This window comes from Procambarus clarkii, chromosome 75, assembly GCF_040958095.1.
Source record: "Procambarus clarkii isolate CNS0578487 chromosome 75, FALCON_Pclarkii_2.0, whole genome shotgun sequence".
Classification (NCBI taxonomy): domain Eukaryota; kingdom Metazoa; phylum Arthropoda; class Malacostraca; order Decapoda; family Cambaridae; genus Procambarus; species Procambarus clarkii.
The window spans coordinates 28,186,153-28,209,187 of NC_091224.1; the positions used below are offsets into that span (position 1 = coordinate 28,186,153).

Here is a 23,035-nt window from a genome sequence, read left to right on the forward strand (position 1 = left end):
AGTATCTTATTTTACACTAGAGCAGCATTTCTGAATTGGGGTTCCACAGAATCCTAAGGTAACTAGGGTTTCTGCAGGAGATAGTGATAATTGTTTAATTCTAATCATGTGCAAGTGTATTTTTTGGTTTAATTTTTCTCATTTAACCAGTACCAAGAGCAAAGGCAGAAAGCATCTCCTTTCAGTTGACAATGAAATTCGTGAGTGAACATTAAAGTATGGCTCAAAATTATTTCAAGGGTACAAAGGCTAGGAAATGCTGCACATGAGGATTAAGTAGTCTTAACTCTTGGTGAGTTAAGAGGAAGAAACTGTGAAAGACTGGAGTTAAATTGACCATTCCGACCCAGGACTCAAACTTAATCATTTGAGCCTTTGACCTGGCAATTCCACTCATGATGTTGCTGCCATTTCTTACACATACCAACTCACACACCGGGTTGTCACTGCTTTATCAGGGTGATGCTTTTCCAAGAATTCATTCACCTTTTCAAACATTCCCAATACTTCCCTGATCTCACTGGAAGAGGCAGCATCCTCCCTTACCTCCTCATCCCCTTACTAACGGTGCAAATTGATGAGGCCCTGCCATACTCCCTTGTGAGATCAGTCACACAGACACCACGCTCATGCTTTGCTATAATTTCCTTCTTCAAATCCACAGTAATTGTGTCTTTCTTCATCTTGACAACACTATCTATAGCAAGCAGCTTCTTTGGCAACATCGTGCGTTACAAATTGTAGTCACAAAACCACAAAAAAACAAAGAAAAGCACAAATAAATGCAGAGGGATGCTTGTCGTGCACGATACAACAACAACACTGGCATCGGAGGCATCCGAGAATTTGCGAGAACCCACGAGACGCTAGAAAGCACCATGTGGTTTTGCTCGTTAATAGAGGTGAGGCTCGTCAATAGAGAAATTTGCTGCGAGTGGCTGGGTCGTTACTCGAAATGCTCGTAAATAGAGCCGCTCGTTAATGGAGGTGCCACTGTACATTATATAGTGTAGGTGAAATTCATAATGTAACAGTATTTTGTAAGCTATTTACTCTGAGGTTTTTCAATGTTCACATCATGTCTACACTTCTGTTCTGGAGTTTTGGTTCTCCACTCTTTGGCAACACTGGTGCTACATTTGTACCCAGTGTTATCCACTACAGTGTTACTTTTGGGGACTGTCAAGTCTCTGCTTGGTGCAGCATTGACGGTTGTCATGCTGTGAACCTAAATTATATAAAGGCTATTCTTCCTAAAGATTACAATTACAGCATTAATAAAAATAAAAGCCCATATATAATTGGACACATGATCCAAATGTCTGAAAATAAAGGAAGTGACTGAGTTCTCCATCCTGGACCATTATCACAACATGTAAAAAAAAAAGGGATGGGGGGGTATTTCTGCCATGTTACTGTATTTGACTTACCGTCTCACAAATCATCAATAATCATTCAAATATAATTCAGCCACCATTTCCCTGTTAGCCTCAAGGTCCCAACCTTTCACCAGTCTACCACGGTTACCAAGTAACCATGGTCGACTGGTTACAAGACAGCTCTGTCTTGTTCCAACCTTTACTGCACCTGGCAGGCTACCTTGAGGTTACCTTGAGGTGGTTTCGGAGCTTAACATCTCTGCTGCCCGGTCTGGTGTATGAAGCAATACTGTAGGAGATTTGTCTCAGATTTGGTAAAAGCTTCACAAGGATCACCTATTCTTAAAGGATGCTTTAATGCCTTCTGGCTATCTTGAGGTTATCTTGAGATGATTTCGGGGCTTAGCATCCCCGCGGCCCGGTCCTCGACCAGGCGTCCTTTTTGTTACACACGCCCAGGAAGCAGCCCGTAGCAGCTGTCTAACTCCTAGGTACCTATTTACTGCTAGGTAACAGGGGCATCAGGGTGAAAGAAACTTTTTGCCCATTTGTCTCCACCTTCACCGCGGATCGATCCCGGAACCTCAGGACTACGAATCCGAAGCGCTATCCACTCAGCTGTCAGGTGCCCTCGCTAAGTCAATTACTTGTATGATAAGGTTTCAAGCTTGAAATTGCTCTGCTACACACGTGTTTTTGAGTGCATCAGTTTGCTCATGTTTCAACTAATACGCACCTGGCTCCCAAACCACCTCAGTTTGTTGGGGGATCTATGGACTACAGTCTGTTTCATGCAGGCATTTGCAAGAGATGGAAATACAGTACCGTACAATTATAACTGATATATACTACCACTATAACAATGATTCACAAGATATTCACTTCACACCTATTTTAAAATGTCCTAGAATATTGTGTGTAACTGACTACTATTACTAATATATTGCCCAAAATGCTTTATGTAATAGTGGCTTTAGGCATTGTATGTACTAGCTCTATCTATAAATCAATTAATTTATGTAAAATCTCTTGTATGTATGTACCTTACCTGAATAAACATTTATTATTAATTATTATTATTATATGTTAATTGACTATATGTCAATTAACATATATATAAATTTCTGAACAATTTGATGCAACTAGACTCAGTTGAGAGATTACACTCAAACCGCTCCTCTCTCAACAGTGTTAAAATGGCTCTAAAAATCTGCCAATGGGGTATTTTCCAATACAGTACAGTATCAATGGGAACTTTCCTTGCACCACCCACCATAGGTCATTAAAGTTTCACACCGAAGCACCACAATGTTATTCTTTATATATCACATGTACCTGGATGGGGTTCTGGGGGGGGGTTCTACTCCCCAAGCCCCCCCCAATAAACTAGACACAGCCATAAGGCATCAATAATGGAGATATGCAGGCGATGAGTCACAATAACGTGGCTGAAGTATGTTGACCAGACCACACACTAAAAGTTGAAGGGACGACGACGTTTCGGTCCGTCCTGGACCATTCTCAACTTGAGAATGGTCCAGGACGGACCGAAACGTCGTCGTCCCTTCAACTTTTAGTGTGTGGTCTGGTCATCAATAATGGAGATACCCAATAAATAGGGTACAGTCAAAAGGTATTCACTCAAAATGTGGGGAGAGAATGTTGTGTGTGTCATAATGAAAAAAACCTGCATAAGGTACATATATCAATGTGAAATATGTTACAGTGGCCTAAGCCAAGAACTAAAAGGTGGGTTCCCTGTCTCACCTGGTTCTCTAGCTCCTCAACTTTACTGAGTGCCGAGGTACTCAGGCCCTGCTTCCACTCCGAGGCCGAGCCAAACCAACTCATGGTATTTTAGTCAACAATCATTACCACCTGTAAACATGACAACAACAGTTAATATCATACATACATACATACACAATAAAACACAGGTACTCTACTGCTGTACTCTTACAGTTAGCAATCAAACACCATACTGTAATTTATGGAAGCTTTTTAAAATGACAGTAAAACATTAGTTGTATACAGTACTGCACAGTTCACATCATTTTCACATCAAATGTCACATCATTTGTTAACTATTCACATGTGCCAGTTTCCTATCATCCATGGTACCTGGAGCATACCTGGCGAGGGTCTCAGGAGTTCTTGTACCGTCAGGCTCAACTTGTAATAACTTCGTCCAACGGGCTGTTGCTTAGAGCGGCCAGACTGCGAGCAGCCACGTCCAACAGCCTGGTTGACCAGTCCAGCAACCAGGAGGCCTGTTCAGGGACCGGGCCACGGGCACACTGAGCCCAAAAATCATCGCAAGGTAACCGGCCCACATATCCACTACATCCCTGCTGGTTCAGCACTTCTTGCAAAAACTTATCTAAATGCTCCTTGAAGATATCCACCTTTGTTCCAGCAATATTTACCTTGCTTACTACCTGGTACCACCTTTCCTTAACTTTGTACTACTGCTGTGGCCTTTAATATCAAATGGGTTGCAGTATTGTGTCTGTGTGTATCCATCGCCACACACTTAATCAAGTTACTGTATTAATACTTTAAGATACTGTACCTCTGTTCAAGTATACTGTACAGTCACTTGCACCACTTGTTCACACACCACATTACCTCTAGCAAGACTCAGAAGCACTGATGCAAAATAAAAATCTTTACAAAGAATGTATTACCAAAAAAAAAAAAAAAAAAAAAAATAAAAAAAATATAAATTAATAGTTGAAGATTAGTACAACTGAACACAAAATTGTCACTCACATATTACTTTTTATGTCCTTTTCATATCAATGCAGAAAATGTTATCATAAATTAGGAACTAAATGTGAAATAACTGAAGCTAAATACTTTATACCAAAAAGAGCTAAATTTAGTTATAAAAAAAATGGCAACCCTACTGAAACGTACACACACACTATTAGACAACCACCGGGGCGCCAGTGGCTGTGTGGATAACACGCTGGACACGTAATCCTATGGCCCGGGTTCGATTCCCAGCGCCGGCGAGAAACAAAAATGGGCAGTTTCTTTCACCCTGATGTCCCTGTTACCTAGCAGTAAATAGGTGCCTGGGAGTTAAACAGCTGTTACGGGCTGCTTCTTGGGGTGTGTGTGTGGGAAAAAAAAAACATTAATAGTTAGTAACAGTTGATCGATTGACAGTTGAGAGGTGGGCCGAGAGAGCAGAGCTCAACCCCACCTAACCTAATCTAACCTAAACAACTACAGTAGGTGAATACAAGTCACTACTGCATACGTATACTTTATCATTCTAGTTTACTTCTGTCCCCAAAGCATCCCAAAATAAAACTTATACAAGAGAGAGAATTCTTTTAATTGTACAAAAAAAATATTTAAGGGTCAAAAGTCACATCATGTGAGCCTTAAATAACAATTTTTTCATGTCAAAGTTTTTTTTAAATAAAAACAATGCTTCCTCAGCTTAAAAACATGCACAATAAGAAGGTCCTACCTCAATTAGAAGCAAAATTATTAAGGTCTTTTACTGTACTTGTAAACAAATGTTTTGTATTTTTCACAATGGAAACCTTGCTGTAGGAATATTGTGCATCACTGAGGGCTAAAATTTTGCCTATGGCTCTTCATGTACTCACGTAACTCCATATTCATGTATTCATGTGACATCCTAACAAACTTCATGTAAACCTGAGATGGTTGGGTTAGCAACTGTGATGATTTGGCATGGAAAGACCCGTGAATAACACTAAGCTCCAAATCTGGACAAAGGTGCAACCTCTTAAATCTGATTTCCAAAGTAGCTGCTATGAAATTCACCTCATCAGATCATCACAATTTCCAGCAAATTGTACACTACTATTTAAAAAAAAAAAAAAAATCCACAGAAGTGTGGATGACAATTTTTATAGTGTGGGCGTAGATCACCAATTCCTCTGAGCTTCAGTAGTAGTCAGGGAAAATCGAAAATTCCAGCTTGGCGGCAGGATGTTGCTTCTGGAATCTTTCCTCATCAAGACTCCTCAACAGCTCGGTTGACAGAGCTTCGGCCTCACACTCGTGGGGTCTGCGGTTCGAGTCTCCTAGAGCCCAGGTGAATGGAATGCATTTTTTTTCAATACTTCGTCATTTTACACTTTTAATATTAACCCTTTGGCCACATTAGGTGATGGTGAACCATGTACAAAAATACACCCTGGAACACAAGCATCCTAAGTACACATAACTATACCAACATACCCTGGCACCACATCCCATAACATCACATCTTAACAATTAGTGGTGCCCAAGAAATAAGCCTTCAAATGTAGGAAATTTGCTGCCTGTCTCTGAACCCTAATGAGGCCAAGCATGCAAGAAGCAATACTCGCGGCTGTTATTTCATGAGTATTGCTTAATAGCATGAAACAAATGAGAGTATAATATACACCATAATACTGCATCCCCAAAATTAGACTATTTTGTGAGATTCATGAACGCTGAATCATGGTAAGTAAGTTTGAAAAATAAATGAAAGTTGTTTGATGTGTGCAGAACCTCCATAATAACTATTTTATGGAAAAAATATACAAATTTGCATGCAAGCTTATGATAACCATCTCTATATCATTTTAAATTTTAAAATTATTATTTTCATTAAAATCAAGGATTTTTTAAATCTTTGGATTTAAATCAAATCATCTTGATTTAAATCAAACCTTGGTGGCATTATTAAACACATTAAAAAACTAATTTCCTTAGTTAAAATATGGTTTATTTAATAAGCCCAAACAAATAACCAGAAGGGAGATAACATCAACTCCTTATGTAGTCGAGAAAAATTGTCACAGCTCTAGTTAAGGAGTCTGCAGTCATCAAGTACGTACAGGTATCGTCAAGATGGTTTTCCTAAGGCAAAGGCCAGAGTAAAGTTTCAGGGGAAATAACTGCTATTTTCTATAGTTTGGAGGCATAAGCAATGCGGGCCTGAGGGCCTCTCCAAGCAATAGCCTGTTGGACCAAGTTATCACAAGTCGAGCCTGGCCTCAGGACGGGGCTCGGGGTGTAGAAGAACTCCCAGAACCCTCCCCAGGTATGCTCCAGCTAGATAATTAGAAAATAACACTAATTACCCAAAGGAAAAAAAAAAGTACAATGTTACATAGTGCGATTACAGAATACCGGGGCTCGTCACCGTAGCATCACCCTCAACGCACCTCTGCTTCATTGTTGCCCACAGCAGCATCCAGGTCGTGATGCTTAACAGTCTCCGTGGTGTAGTGGTAAGACACTCGCCTGGCGTTCCGCGAGCGCTATGTCATGGGTTCGTATCCTGGCCGGGGAGGATTTACTGGGCGCAATTCCTTAACTGTAGCCTCTGTTTAACTCAACAGTAAAATGTGTACTTGGTTGTAACAACGATTCTTTCGCGGCGGGGATCGTATTCCAGGGACTTGCCCGAAACGCTACGCGTACTAGTGGCTGTACAAGAATGTAACAACTCTTAAGGGGAATTTAACTGAATCAATTTGTATGCCTTGTAGAACTACTGAATACTGGCATTGATGACTTGAGTGATGTTACTAGGCTAAGTTAGCTAACTTTGTTTGCTTTGGGTGCATTTGTTAAGAATAGGTCAGTTTTTTTTTTCTACCACAGATGTGGCCACACATTTACAATGCTAACCAGCATATATACATTTTCTTCTGTCCTCCATGGACAGGGTTAGAGAAGTGCTAAACATATAGTTCAAGGATTTATTGAACAATCAACCACAGAAGGTGATTCGGTGCTTTGAAAATGCTAAGCTAACCTACATACATAAATACATAGATACACAGATTTACGTATGCCCTACATAAAGTGTTCGATGTGTCTTTTACATAGAGTCATTAATGTGCATTTACAAAGGTGAAATCAGTGTTAGGCTGGATGAATTTTGTTAGGCTCATGTGGAGTTGTTAAATTAGTAGAGTTGGTTAGGTGGGTTTCTTTAGATGGCTTTAGTTTGAATAGATGAGGGTTTTTTTTTAGATAGGTGGCTTTGTTAGGCCAAGTTTGTTAACTTGGCTTGTTAAGTCAGATGCATTTCTTAACTGGATCTGTTTGATTAATTGGGTTTATTTGGAGGGTTTATGGGTGAATTGGACAGGTTTGGGATTAAATTAGTTCACTAGATCCATACACTCAAGGTCAGCTCAAACTCTCTCGAAACAAGCCACTGGCCCCAAGGGGAGGGCCACACACGAACTCTGGCCCCAAGGGGAGGGCCACACACGGACTCTGGTCACAAGGGGGAGGGACCACACGGACGCTGGTCACAAGGGGAGGGCCACAAGGGGGAGGGCCACAGACACTGGTCACAAGGGGAGGGCCACACAGACACTGGCCACAAGGGGGAGGGCCACACGGACACTGGCCACACGGACACTGGCCACACGGACGCTGGCCACACACGGACGCTGGTCACAAGGGGAGGGCCACACACGGACGCTGGTCACAAGGGGAGGGCCACACACAGACGCTGGTCACAAGGGGAGGGCCACACAGACGCTGGTCACAAGGGGAGGGCCACACACGGACGCTGGTCACAAGGGGAGGGCCACACAGACGCTGGTCACAAGGGGAGGGCCACACACGGACAATGGTCATAATGGAAAGGTCATAAGGGAAGGGTCACAAGGATGCTGGTCAGCATCTGGCGCTTGGCTAATGCTTCGTCTCATGCTGGCCACAAGGAGAGGTAAAGACACGGACGCTGGCCACAAGGAGAGGTAAAGACACGGACGCTGGCCACAAGGAGAGGGAAAGACACGGACGCTGGCCACAAGGAGAGGGAAAGACACGGACGCTGGCCACAAGGAGAGGGAAAGACACGGACGCTGGCCACAAGGGGAGGGCCACACACCGACGCTGGCCACAAGGGGAGGGAAAGACACGGACGCTGGCCACAAGGAGAGGGAAAGACACGGACGCTGGCCACAAGGAGAGGGAAAGACACGGACGCTGGCCACAAGGAGAGGGAAAGACACGGACGCTGGCCACAAGGAGAGGGAAAGACACGGACGCTGGCCACAAGGAGAGGGAAAGACACGGACGCTGGCCACAAGGAGAGGGAAAGACACGGACGCTGGCCACAAGGAGAGGGAAAGACACGGACGCTGGCCACAAGGAGAGGGAAAGACACGGACGCTGGCCACAAGGAGAGGGAAAGACACGGACGCCGGCCACAAGGGGAGGGCCACACACCGACGCTGGCCATGAGGGCCACACACCAACGCTGGCCACAAGGGGAGGGCCACACACCGACGCTGGCCACAAGGAGAGGGAAAGACACGGACGCTGGCCACAAGGGGAGGGCCACACACCGACGCTGGCCACAAGGAGAGGGCCACACACCGACGCTGGCCACAAGGAGAGGGCCACACACCGACGCTGGCCACAAGGGGAGGGCCACACACCGACGCTGGCCACAAGGAGAGGGAAAGACACGGACGCTGGCCACAAGGAGAGGGAAAGACACGGACGCTGGCCACAAGGGGAGGGCCACACACCGACGCTGGCCACAAGGAGAGGGCCACACACCGACGCTGGCCACAAGGGGAGGGCCACACACCGACGCTGGCCACAAGGAGAGGGCCACACACCGACGCTGGCCACAAGGGGAGGGCCACACACGGACGCTGGCCACAAGGGGAGGGCCACACACCGACGCTGGCCACAAGGAGAGGGCCACACACCAACGCTGGCCACAAGGGGAGGGCCACACACGGACGCTGGCCACACACCAACGCTGGCCACAAGGGGAGGGCCACACACCGACGCTGGCCATAAGGAGAGGGCCACACACCAACGCTGGCCACAAGGGGAGGGCCACACACCGACGCTGGCCATAAGGAGAGGGCCACACACCAACGCTGGCCACAAGGGGAGGGCCACACACCAACGCTGGCCACAAGGAGAGGGAAAGACACGGACGCTGGCCACAAGGGGAGGGCCACACACCGACGCTGGCCACAAGGAGAGGGCCACACACCAACGCTGGCCACAAGGAGAGGGCCACACACCGACGCTGGCCACAAGGGGAGGGCCACACACCGACGCTGGCCACAAGGAGAGGGAAAGACACGGACGCTGGCCACAAGGGGAGGGCCACACACCGACGCTGGCCACAAGGAGAGGGCCACACACCAACGCTGGCCACAAGGAGAGGGCCACACACCGACGCTGGCCACAAGGGGAGGGCCACACACCGACGCTGGCCACAAGGAGAGGGCCACACACCGACGCTGGCCACAAGGGGAGGGCCACACACGGACGCTGGCCACAAGGAGAGGGAAAGACACGGACGCTGGCCACAAGGAGAGGGAAAGACACGGACGCTGGCCACAAGGAGAGGGAAAGACACGGACGCTGGCCACAAGGGGAGGGCCACACACCGACGCTGGCCACAAGGAGAGGGCCACACACCGACGCTGGCCACAAGGGGAGGGCCACACACCGACGCTGGCCACAAGGAGAGGGCCACACACCGACGCTGGCCACAAGGGGAGGGCCACACACGGACGCTGGCCACAAGGGGAGGGCCACACACGGACGCTGGCCACAAGGGGAGGGCCACACACCGACGCTGGCCACAAGGGGAGGGCCACACACGGACGCTGGCCACAAGGGGAGGGCCACACACGGACGCTGGCCACAAGGGGAGGGCCACACACCGACACTGGCCACAAGGAGAGGGCCACACACCGACACTGGCCACAAGGAGAGGGCCACACACCGACACTGGCCACAAGGAGAGGGCCACACACCGACACTGGCCACAAGGAGAGGGTCACACACGGACGCTGGCCACAATGGGAGGGCCACACACGGACGCTGGCCACAAGGAGAGGGCCACAAGGGGAGGGCCACACACGGACGCTGGCCACAAGGGGAGGGCCACACACCGACGCTGGCCACAAGGGGAGGGCCACACACGGACGCTGGCCACAAGGGGAGGGCCACCCGGATGCCAATGTTGACCATGTAACCCCACCACCAAGTGGACAGGTTGTGGGGGGCACGCCCCTCCTCACTACACCCGCCCCCCACACACACACTCCCACACTAATATACATCATATAAACCCAACACACCCACAAAAATATATACACAAATTATAAATAAGCCATTAGCGGTGGGAGGGTTTTAGCCAAGTTTAAATAGCCAAGAGTCAAGGGATCAGGGAGGGGGTATATTAGTCCATTTCCAGGCTCAGCCTCCCTCATGGACGCCTTCCCCACACTCCCACACACTTCGCCGACACTCTCAACACCTTACCAAGCCCCGTCAACCGCGTACCACGTCTTAAATAACGCCAAAAACTTACGAAAAGTGAGGAAAAGTCTCGACACCTTCCTCTACGCCACTCGCTGTTCAAAACACTGGATGCTGACTGCTGATTGGTCCGCTTCAACAGGCCCACCAACCTTGCAAACTAAGTTTAATTATATATTTTCCCAATGTCAGCTTCTTTTAGTTATACTGGTCACTCAAATAAGTTTTTTATTGATTAATTTTAGAAGAAATGTTCTAGAGGAATAAATTTAAATAATTTGTTTTGTAAATATCGCAATGTTTACATTGATATCAGTGTTGGTGTTCCTGTTAACGCGGTGACGTCGTTGATCGTAAAGGAATTCAAATGAGCGACGCATTGACGCATTCTTGTGATGACGCCGGGGGGGGGGGCCTCCTGGTACAACCTTGACGCCGAGCGCACGTCTAGACGCATCCTCAGCATGGAAGTCGCCGGATCACGCTTTGTTTTGCGATTTGGATGCATACTGCCGTTTGGCATCCTTATTGGACAGTCCGGTGCACGACGCCTGGCGCACATATACCTCCTTGGGTTATCTTGAGAGGATTTCGGTTAGGTGTCCCTGCGGCCCGGTCCTCGACCAGGCCTTCACTCCCAGGAAGCAGCCCGTAGCAGCAGTCATAACTCCCAGGTACCTGTTTACTGCTAGGTAACAGGAGCATCAGGATGAAAGAAGCATTTTGCCCATTTGTCTCTGCCCAACCCGTCCTTGACTCAAGTCCATTACATTCAGCGGTCAACCCCACAGACGCATTCATAAATTTTAACATGCTGTTCATTCAAAACGGGAATTTTCGCAAGTATAAATTAATATTATAATATATTAGCATATTGTGTATATATAGGCATAGGTTAGGTTAGGTTAGGTGTTTAGGTTCTGTTGGCGATTATTTGTATTTGTAGTACATGGGTGAAGCATTTATAGCGTTGTGATTCGAACAAAATTCGTCAGTGAAGCACTTGTTCCGGATATGTTCGAACGTCAGCAGTTGTGAGTCGTGTGTAAACCGCTTTTCATCCATAAACAGGGGGTTTGGCGAGTGCGTGGAATCACTTTTGAATCTTTGTTTGGAGGACGGGCTGCTCTGCCCAGCCTGTCCTCCAAACAAAGATCCAAAAGTGATTCCATGCACCTGCCAAACCCCCTGTTAATGAATGAAAAGCGGTTTACACACGACTCACAACTGCTGACGTTCGAACATATCCGGAACAAGTGCTTCACTGACGAATTTTGTTCGAATCACAACGCTATAAATGCTTCACCCACGTACTACAAATACAAATAATCGCCAACAGAACCTAAACACCTAACCTAACCTATCCTATGCCTATATATACACAATATGCTAATATATTATAATATTAATTTATACTTGAGAAAATTCCCGTTTTGAATGAACAGCGTGTTAAAATTTATGAATGCGTCTGTGGGGTTGACCGCTGAATGTAATGGACTTGAGTCGAGGATGGGTTGCTCTGCCTGCACCGGAGATCGAACCCGGAACCTCAGGCTTACGAATCCGAAGCGCTGTCCACCCAGCTGTTAGGCGCCCCTCGGCGCCTCGGGTCTCGGGATTGTTGATAGATTGTTTTTTTGTTCGACGTGTTTTGGCTGGTTCTCTTTTTTTGTGTTCTCACAAAAAACACTTTTGTGTTTTAGCTGGGGGCGGAGCTTTTGGTTCTGCTTCCCAGTGTTGTGTGTGGGGCGGCGCCTGTGCTTGTCACCTTGAGGAATTCCTGGGGCTCGGACCAGATATGAGGCCGTACTTCATAAACATGATGAAGCCCAAGTACCACAACCCACCCCTGAGGCTGACCCAACAGACCCCCCCATCAACAGCTACAGTCACTGACATCCGCCCAAATAAAGCTACCAATGCTGGACACACATTGTTTGATCAGATGATGGAAAAACTCCTAATTACCTCCTTAGCGCGCCTCACCAAAACCACTCCCCAGGCTGACGTGCCACAAACCCCAACCACCAGTACCAAGAGTAAGACACAGCCACCACCCACATCTAGGTATCCAACTCGTACTATTGGCGCACCAAAGAAAACAGACACATCCACAACCCAAACATCCTAAATGGCTCCCCTAACCTTCATGACTTGGAACGCAAAAAGCGTCAAAACATCCCTCACAGAACTTAAACAATTCCTCTACTCATCCAAACCGGACTTAGCATTCATCACCGAATCCTGGCTCACTCCCAAACAAAATCCCGTATTTAAAAACTTTCAGATGCAGAGACTGGACAGACCCAACCGTATGGGGGGTGGTATTTTCCTTCTAACACGAAGTAATATAACATGTAAACCTGTAACACTAACGTATTTTGTGAACGGTAAATTAGAAGTTCTAGCATGCCTAATACCTTATAATGGTACACACATATCCTTTCTGGGTATATACAACCCTGGAGGCACAATAAACTCAAATGAACTGGAATTTTATCTTAACCAATTACGACACCCGATCATTGTTACAGGTGATCTCAATGCTAACCACCCCACATGGAGTAGAGATACCCAAAATACTGCAGGCACCGATTTGTACAACTACTTAGACACTACACCATATACTCTTCTTTCGCCGCCCTACCTTGCAACCTACTTTAACTACAGAACCAATTATGAAGCCTCACTGGACATCTGCTTTGGCTCTGCACACTTTCAACATGAACTACAGTTTCATACTGGACCAGATATTGGTAGTGACCACAAACCCCTCATAATAAAATTTACTAACTTTCACCCACCAACCCACCCGCTTACGCTTCCCAAGTGGAACATTAAGTACCTAGACAAGAAAAAATGGGCTGATATTGTCCGCCTCCCAGACACAGACGAAGTAGACCCAACAAGCGCCTGTCCACAATCACCTCGCCCATAAATTCTGCAGCCACCCAAATGCTTAAGAAAACTTCAGGACATAGGTCCAACAAACCACTTAAACCGTGGTGGAACGCGGAATGTGCACGAACAGTCGCTTTACGCCGACGAGCCATTCAAAAACAGACGTCAACCCTCCCTACAGAACTGGGTCAATCTCCGGCGGGCTACAGCAGCGGCCAAAAAAACCATACTATCAGCAAAACGAGCATCATGGGCAACATTCTGTGATAGCCTCACACCCACAACGCCGCACTCAAAAGTCTGGGCTACATTTAACAGCATTAAAGGTCGCCCAACATTCCCTTCGTTCCCCCTGATGATCAACGGTTCACTCTGTCAAACACCTCAGGAGCGTGCAAATGTTCTCGCTGAATGCCTTAAAGTTACCCTCTCAACACCCTTCCTTCATGCCCAAGAACTCTCCCTCAGACAAGAAATTGACCGTGCCATACCGCTGCCCATGCTCGGCGCCGACAACATGTACACCTTAAGCGAGCTACGATTGGCCTTAAACCGCCTACCTCTTGGCAAGGCACCTGGAGAGGATGGAATTCCCTATGAACTCATCAAATATCTTCCACCGACTGCACACAGCACTCTTCTAAACTATTACAATCTATGCTGGACTCACGGAAATATTCCTTCACAACGGCAGACCAGTATTATTCTTCCGTTCCTTAAACCAGGAAAAGACCCATCACAACCTGCGTCATACAGACATATCTCCCTACTATCATGCCTCAGTAAAGTCATGGAAAGGCTAGTACATACTCGCCTCCAATGGTACCTAGAGTATAACAATATTATACCGTCACTCCAAGCTGGATTTCGACCGCAATGCTCCACGCTAGATCAAATACTTTGCCTTGAACATGAAATCCGCACCTCTCTCAGAAGCAGTAAATATTGTCTTGTTGTCTACCTAGACCTCAAAGGAGCTTTTGATAGCATTCCTCATACTTGCCTCCTCGCAAAGCTTGCACGTTTAGGCGTACAGGGAAGATTACTTTTATGGTTACAGTCCTATCTCACAAACAGGACCTCCAAAGTCTTTATACAAGGCGAGTTTTCCGATGGCATCCCAATACAAACAGGTGTTCCACAAGGCTCCATACTAAGCCCAACCCTATTTGCCGCATTCTTAGCAGATTTGCCTAACACCCATCCTGTTCACCTCTCGGCGTACGCCGACGACTTAACATTGTATTATTCAGACAATGCTCTACCAAATACAGTCTCTACAATGCAAACAGCACTGGACCACCTCATAGATTGGACACAACAATGGGGCCTTCAAGTCAGTACTACCAAAACCTGCTATCAGATTTTCACTAAAAAAAGACTACTTATAATAATAATAATAATAATAATTTTTATTTAGGTAAGGTACATACATAAAGAGATTTTACAAAGTTTGTTGGCTTTATAGATAGAGCTAGTACATACAATGCCTAAAGCCACTATTACGCAAAGCGTTTCGGGCAGTCATCTACCCACCCTCACAATACACAACACTCCCATCCAACACGTACGAGAACATAAATATCTTGGCATGCACTTAGACTCCCCCTCACTTACCTGGAAAGCACACATTCAACACCTTAAACAGACGACACAACCCCGACTCGCCATACTTAAAGCCCTCACTGGCACCACCTGGGGAGCACACCATAAAATCTTGCTCCGTTTCTATACAACCTACATTCGCACCCAACTGGACTATTGTTGCCAAGCATATGCGTCGGCGGCGCCCACTAACCTACAGAGCCTCGAGGTCATACAAAATAATGTCATGCGACTTATATGTGGCGCAATGCGTTCAACTCCAATCCTCGGACTTTACGGGGAAACAGGCCTCACAAGCCTAGCCACCAGACGAGACATTATGTGTGCCAACTATCTGTCACTCTGTACCACTGCTCACCAGACACACCCATACAGATCAAAAATTAACCCAACAGTTAACCCATATAACCCCCGCTCCCCAACTATTCACTCGCAACCTTTCCTCACACGGGCTACAAATAACCTCAATATAGACCTCTCCCTACTTCAAAACTGTGAAACCCAACCTCCTGTTCCCCCCATTCCACCTTGGCTTTATACAACTCCTAATACAGCAATACAACTCGAAGACAACATTCCAAAATCTGCACCAAACTCAGCCATAGCCTCAGTCTTCGTCTCAACAATGAAAAATTGCTACCCAAATACCACAGAGATTTACACAGATGGGTCTCGCATCTTCATGAACAACGTACCCTCGGTCACTTGCGCTGTATGGATACCGGAATACCATCTCAAGCAGGGATGGCGGTTACCAAACCAACTATCTATTTTCACAGCGGAATTATATGCCTTGTATCAAGCTCTCCAAATCATCACAACATTACCAGTTGGGATATATACAATCTGTAGTGACTCCAAGAGCGCGATTCAAGCAATTTCGTACTCTTCGAAAACATGCAAGGAGATTGTCTACCCATGCCTTCAACTTCTTCACAAACATCAATTGAACGGTTATGACACCTCTATCCAATGGGTCCCAGCACATTGGTATTCTCCATAATGAACTTGTAGACCAACTAGCCAAAGCGATGCACGACACGCCTCACCTCACCCGTCATTCAATTCCCCATGTTGCACGTAAAGGAGCCTTCAAAGATACCATCTCCCAGGATTTTGCAACAAACTGGAAAACGTTATGCTCACCTTTGCACTATGGGCCCATTAAAAAGTAATGGGAAACTTGGAAACATGTCCGATATAAAAGCAGAGAAATTGATGTAACGATGACCAGATTAAGGCTGGGACACACCAAACTAGCAGCACACAGCTCTAAGTACAGAACAGACATCAACGAACTCTGTACTCACTGTCAGGTGCCTGAAACAGTCGAACACTATCTCCTGCACTGCTTCCGACATTATAGTGCCAGAGTAAATTTCAAGCAAGTCTTTATCGCACTTAAAATACCTTTCACCATCGAGCATATATTAGGAGGCGGTGACCACTCGTCACAAGAAAAATACCAAATAGTCAAAGCACTGGCTAAATATCTCCAATCGACCAACAAATTGGGTCACATCTGACCCGCGCCACATTTATACCTGGCGCCACCAACAGCTAAACACAGACAACAACTACCTCGTGGCAACACCAATGATCAGCTGACGCCATAAACACAACACACCGCCCTACGGTGCGGCAAGTCTCCCTCAAACACACCTCTGTTTTAATCACCGTTCCTCTATCTACAGCACAACGCAACAAGCACCTTGGTAGCTCCGATCATCTTCAACATAAACGCGTCCACCAACATCAGTACTGGTGCAGTCATCGGGAGGACAAACCCTTCATGCAAACTGCACCTACTATCAACAAGAAGAAGAAGAAGATTGTTTTTTTGTTCGACGTGTTTTGGCTGGTTCTCTTTTTTTTTGTGTTCTCACAAAAAACACTTTTGTGTTTTAGCTGGGGGCCGAGCTTTTGCTTCTGCTTCCCAGTGTTGTGTGTGTGTGGGGGGGGCGGGGCCGGTGCTTGTCACCTTGAGGTATTCCTGGGGCTCGGACCAGATATGAGGCCGTACTTCATAAACATGATGAGTGACTGGTTCAAGGAATACCAAATCCCAGATGACATTGATATGGAGTTAAGTGGCGACCACCGGCCGGGTCGGACGCTCCTGAAGTCTTTCCGCTCCTGGCAAGTGTTTACCTTGGACGATTGTTGGTTGCCCTGCCTGGTGGTGGTAGTTTCCCACTGACGGGGTGACGTTTGGATTTGCCATGTGGACTTCTCGACCTCCAGTGAAGAGGACATAGTCGGCTGGTCTGGCATTTACGGTGCCGGTGGACCATCAGTTGGTTGGTGTCGCCCTGGTGGACGTGCTTCATGTGCAGCTGTCGGACCTGGTGGGCGTCCAGCTGCTTCAGGGCAACCGTGCTGTGGTCAAGTTCCACCTCCAGGCTGCCTTTCAGGCGTTTCTCGAGCGGTGTGAGGGGCGTGTTTACCCTCTCCCTGATACTGATGGTTCTGTTAAGGTGGTGAATCTTAGTGTCGCCTTGACGTATGTGGCGGTGCATGGTGCCCCCTTCGAATTTCAAGACGAACTTTTAAGATTTTCCCGTTCATATTTTTGAGTTTGTCCATCAATGATATTATGTACTTATTGTCCTGGCCGTGGTCTCTACGAGTTTGAGTTATTGGAATGAATCAGTCTGAATATTACAAACACGTTTGCTATCTTAACTCCCAAATATATCCCTTTGTTTTGTTTGAGTAATTCCCACACTTAACGTAAATTCATCCCTCTTTTCCAAGTAATTTGGGGATTAAGTCCCAAGGGTTAAATGATTGATTAATTGGTCCAGACCTCGATTAAGTGACAGCTTTGGTTACTGGTCTGGTGGTGGCGGCGTACAGAGATCCCTTGAGTTGGCTAGCAAGCCTCGTACAACGTCACGTGGCTGTAGAGTCTTAGCTGATCGTGCGGCTAAGACCACGTGCCGTGGGACTCAGCTGAGAGTTAGCTCTCGGGTCCTGGGAATTAAGTTTAAGTTAATTACGGGCGGAGTGTTGGATGAGAGAGAGCCACTACAATGTCGCGTGTTACACTGTGCCAGGCGAGTTTCTTAACCACTACACTACGGGGACTGCTTAAAAATCTAATATAAACGTGATAATGACAGGCATAGACTTTTGTGTGTGTGTGTGTGTGTGTGTGTGTATATATATATATATATATATATATATATATATATATATATATATATATATATATATATATATATATATACATATGCAATTGACGATCACAAAACACTGATCATTTTATGCGGAAAATCCACAGAGAAATATGAAATGAGGTGAACGTTTCGGCTTTGTTAAAGCTTTTGTCAACACCAGACTGACGGGAGAACAGACTCTTCAGTCACCATCTGGTCACCACTTGGTCCGGGAGACATCTCCCGTCACGCAGGGTGCAGTCGCGCCTCCACAGATCTCCAGTATCAGCTCTTGATACTGGTAATGGCTCAAAAGGGCCACCACGTACGGGCTATTCATGCCCGTGTCACCTCTTGGGTGGCTTAATCTTCATCAATCATCAATCATCACCAGACTGACAGAGTCTCCGTGGTGTAGTGGTAAGACACTCGCCTGGCGTTCCGCGAGCGCTATGTCATGGGTTCGTATCCTGGCCGGGGAGGATTTACTGGGCGCAATTCCTTAACTGTAGCCTCTGTTTAACGCAACAGTAAAATGCGTACTTGGATGAAAAAACGATTCTTCGCGGCAGGGGATAGTATTCCAGGGACCTGCCCGAAACGCTATGCGTACTAGTGGCTGTACAAGATGATGATGAAGATTAAGCCACCCAAAAGGTGGCATGGGCATGAATAGCCCGTAAGTGGTGGCCTTTTTAAGCCATTACCAGTATCAAGAGCTGATACTGGAGATCTGTGGAGGTGCGAATGCACCCTGCATGATGGGAGATGTCTCCCTTGTGAATGTGTTAAGATGAAGATGAAGCCACCCAAAAGGTGGCACGGGCATGAATTGGTAAGTGGTGGCCCTTTTGAGCCATCACCAGTATCAATAGATGATACTGGAGATCTGTGGAGGTGCGACTGCACCCAGCGTGACGGGAGATGTCTCCCGTGTTTTAAACAGATGAAGAAGATGAAGATGAAGCCACCCAAAAGGTGGCACGGGCATGAATAGCTCGTAAGTGGTGGCCCTTTCGAGCCATCACCAGTATCAAGAGCTGATACTGGAGATCTGTGGAGGTGCAAGTGCACTCTGAGTGACGGGAGATGTCTCCCATGAATGTGTCCAAGATGACGATTAAACCATCCAAAAGGTGGCACGGGCATGAATAGCCCGTAAGTGGTGGCCCTTTTGAGCCATTACCAGTATCAAGAGCTGATACTGGAGATCTGTGGAGGTGCAACTGCACCCTGCGTGACGGGAGATGTCTCCCGGACCAAGTGTGTGACCAAGTGGTGATTGATTGATGAAGATTAAGCCACCCAAAAGGTGGCACGGGCATGAATAGCCCGTAAGTGGAGGCCTTTTTAAGCCATTACCAGTATCAAGAGCTGATACTGAAGATCTGTGGAGGTGCGAATGCACCCTGCATGACGGGAGATGTCTCCCTTGTGAATGTGTTAAGATGAAGATGAAGCCACCCAAAAGGTGGCACGGGCATGAATAGCTCGTAAGTGGTGGCCCTTTTGAGCCATCACCAGTATCAATAGATGATACTGGAGATCAGTGGAGGTGCGACTGCACCCAGCGTGACGGGAGATGTCTCCCGGACCAAATGGTGACCAGATGGTGGGCTGTACAAGAATGTAACAACTCTTGTATATTTCTCAAAAAAAAAAGAAAAAAAGAGAAGGGAGAAGGGGGAGGATATATAGGCCGACACCTGACCAACCCATCCCTAGGGTTGGTCAGGTGTAATTAACCAAAAACAGGTATAGCTTAGCTTAGAATGGTCAAAGAGGATTAAGCGGTCAGAGAATAAGGATGAAAGATTAAAGAAAAGCCTCATGAACACACAATATATGAATATACAATTATAATGAGACATTGTAAGCCTCTCTATCAGAGTTGTTTCTTAAACTGTTGTGCAATATTATAACTTAAAAATGGATCAAGTTTGTACATTCCAGTACTAACATTAAGAAGATTTGGACACTGACTGATTAGAGCAGACATCAAATTCTGTGGGGATTTCGTGGAACGGAATTTGATTGAGTCTGCTCTAATCAGTCAGTGTCCAAATCTTCTTAATGTTAGTACTGGAATGTACAAACTTGATCCATTTTTAAGTTATAATATTGCACAACAGTTTAAGAAACAACTCTGATAGAGAGGCTTACAATGTCTCATTATAATTGTATATTCATATATTGTGTGTTCATGAGGCTTTTCTTTAATCTTTCATCCTTATTCTCTGACCGCTTAATCCTCTTTGACCATTCTAAGCTAAGCTATACCTGTTTTTGGTTAATTACACCTAACCAACCCTAGGGATGGGTTGGTCAGGTGTCGGCCTATATATCCTCCCCCTTCTCCCTTCTCCTTAGTCAGTCTGGTGTTGACAAAGGCTTTAACAAAGCCGAAACGTTCACCTCATTTCATATTTCTCTGTGGATTTTCCGCATATATATATATATATATATATATATATATATATATATATATATATATATATATATATATATATATATATATATATATATGTATATATTGTATACATGTACACTTGCCCCCACGAAGGATGTAACCTTCAATGTAAGTACATAGGTATGACGTCGACCAAGCTGACGAGGCGTCTGACATGCCATCTTCAATCTGGTGCCCCTAGGAATCACATGAGACAAGCCCATGACATTACTCTAACAAGAGAAATGTTGAACAAGAATACTTGCATAATAGACAAAACCCAAGATTCAAGAAGATTACAAATTCTTGAGGCAATTCACATAAGAATAGAGCGACCTACCATGAACACCCAAATCACGGAACTATTTACTCTACCCACCATGAGAGTAAGGACAAGACAAGAACATATCGATGCCAACACAGAAGACAATGTCCAACATAACAGGCCAATTACACTGGATTAATCTTTGTGTTTAGATAGGAGATGCCTCGTATGGGCCAATAAGCCTTCTGCAGCCCCTATGTTTATCCCTTATGTATCCCCCCATGTTTTTCACCTTCATTGTATTATCACCTGACCTAATGCGGGTATAAAATCAACTAGTATTGTAAGATCTGTTCACTTGAGAATGAACCATGGAGGTTCGAAACGTCGTGCAAATTATACAAATAAGTGTAATACACTCTATAGTAAATCACTTCTTTTCTTCACCTTAAAAGTACGAAAATGAGTTTTGGAGAACTCCTATTCCAATTAAGCCCTGATGCTAAGAAAATAGTTAGAGGGATAGAAGCCCTAAACCAGAAAATAATAAATACAGAATATGCGGTCATATTCAATGAAATATATCCACAGAGAAATATGAAATGAGGTGTTTATGAGGAGGAATAATGAGGTGTTTGCACCTCATTTCATATTTCTCTGTGGATTTTCCGCATATATATATATATATATATATATATATATATATATATATATATATATATATATATATATATATGTCGTACCTAGTAGCCAGAACGCACTTCTCAGCCTACTATGCAAGGCCCGATTTGCCTAATAAGCCAAGTTTTCCTGAATTAATATATTTTCTCTAATTTTTTTCTTATGAAATGATAAAGCTACCCATTTTATTATGTATGAGGTCAATTTTTTTTTATTGGAGTTAAAATTAATGTAGATATATGACCTAACCTAACCAACCCTACCTAACCTAACCTAACCTATCTCTATCGGTTAGGTTAGGTTAGGTAGCCGGAAAAGTTAGGTTAGGTTAGGTTAAGTAGGTTAGGTAGTCGAAAAACAATTAATTCATGAAAACTTGGCTTATTAGGCAAATTGGGCCTTGCATAGTAGGCTGAGAAGTGCGTTCTGGCTACTAGGTACGACATATATATATATATATATATATATATATATATATATATATATATATATATATATATATATATATATATATATATATATAAGCCTATACTTGCATAAACCACAAGTGAAGATTAACAATCTTTGGACAACACCCACCAGTGGGACTCGAACCCAGAAAGCACAACTACCTTCCAGTAGCTGGCATAACTAGTATGCTTTATAGTATGATTGTATGATTAACTAGTATGATTGTTAATCTTCACTTGTGGTTTATGCAAGTATAGGCTTATAAGCTGGACACGAGTTCTCTCACATTGACAGTGGCTTGACGAAAAATGCAGACTGACCCCTCACTCATCTGGTGCCTTCGGGAGGTGGAGATGTTTGAGATATATATCTCGAACTATCTACTTCTTTTGTAAGGTCTGATGGCGTAGTGGGTTAAAGCATACTAGTTATGCCAGCTACTGGAAGGTAGTTGTGCTTTCTGGGTTCGAGTCCCACTGGTGGGTGTTGTCCAAAGATTGTTATATATATATATATATATATATATATATATATATATATATATATATATATATATATATATATATATATATATATATATATATATATATATATGTCGTACCTAGTAGCCAGAACTCACTTCTCAGCCTACTATGCAAGGCCCGATTTGCCTAATAAGCCAAGTTTTCATGAATTAATGTTTTTTCGTCTACCTAACCTACCTAACCTAACCTAACCTAGCTTTTTTTGGCTACCTAACCTAACCTTACCTATATATATAGGTTAGGTTAGGTAGGGTTGGTTAGGTTCGGTCATATATCTACGTTAATTTTAACTCCAATAAAAAAAAATTGACCTCATACATAGTGAAAAGGGTTGC

At 45.1% G+C, this 23,035-nt stretch overlaps 1 protein-coding gene across 9 annotated transcripts in view; it reads right to left on the bottom strand.

Annotated features, from left to right (window-relative positions):
- The window catches only part of LOC123771607 (centromere protein F), a 155,047-nt gene extending 144,181 nt beyond the window's left edge, over window positions 1–10,866 (bottom strand). For 5 of the 9 annotated variants that reach the window (XR_011224712.1, XM_069313434.1, XM_069313433.1 and 2 more), the window contains exons 1-2: window positions 10,717–10,866; window positions 3,147–3,257 (exon numbers count right to left, since the gene is read on the bottom strand). Coding sequence is in view for 8 of the 9 variants with exons in the window: in XM_069313434.1 (XP_069169535.1) it covers window positions 3,147–3,230 (84 nt within the window). In the remaining variant the exon portion in view is untranslated. Of the gene's footprint in view, window positions 1–3,146; window positions 3,258–3,511; window positions 4,037–10,716 lie in introns of those variants that run through there. The other 4 variants (XM_069313436.1, XM_069313435.1, XM_069313430.1 and 1 more) reach the window with 3 other exon arrangements.
- Window positions 10,867–23,035: the final 12,169 nt, after the last annotated feature.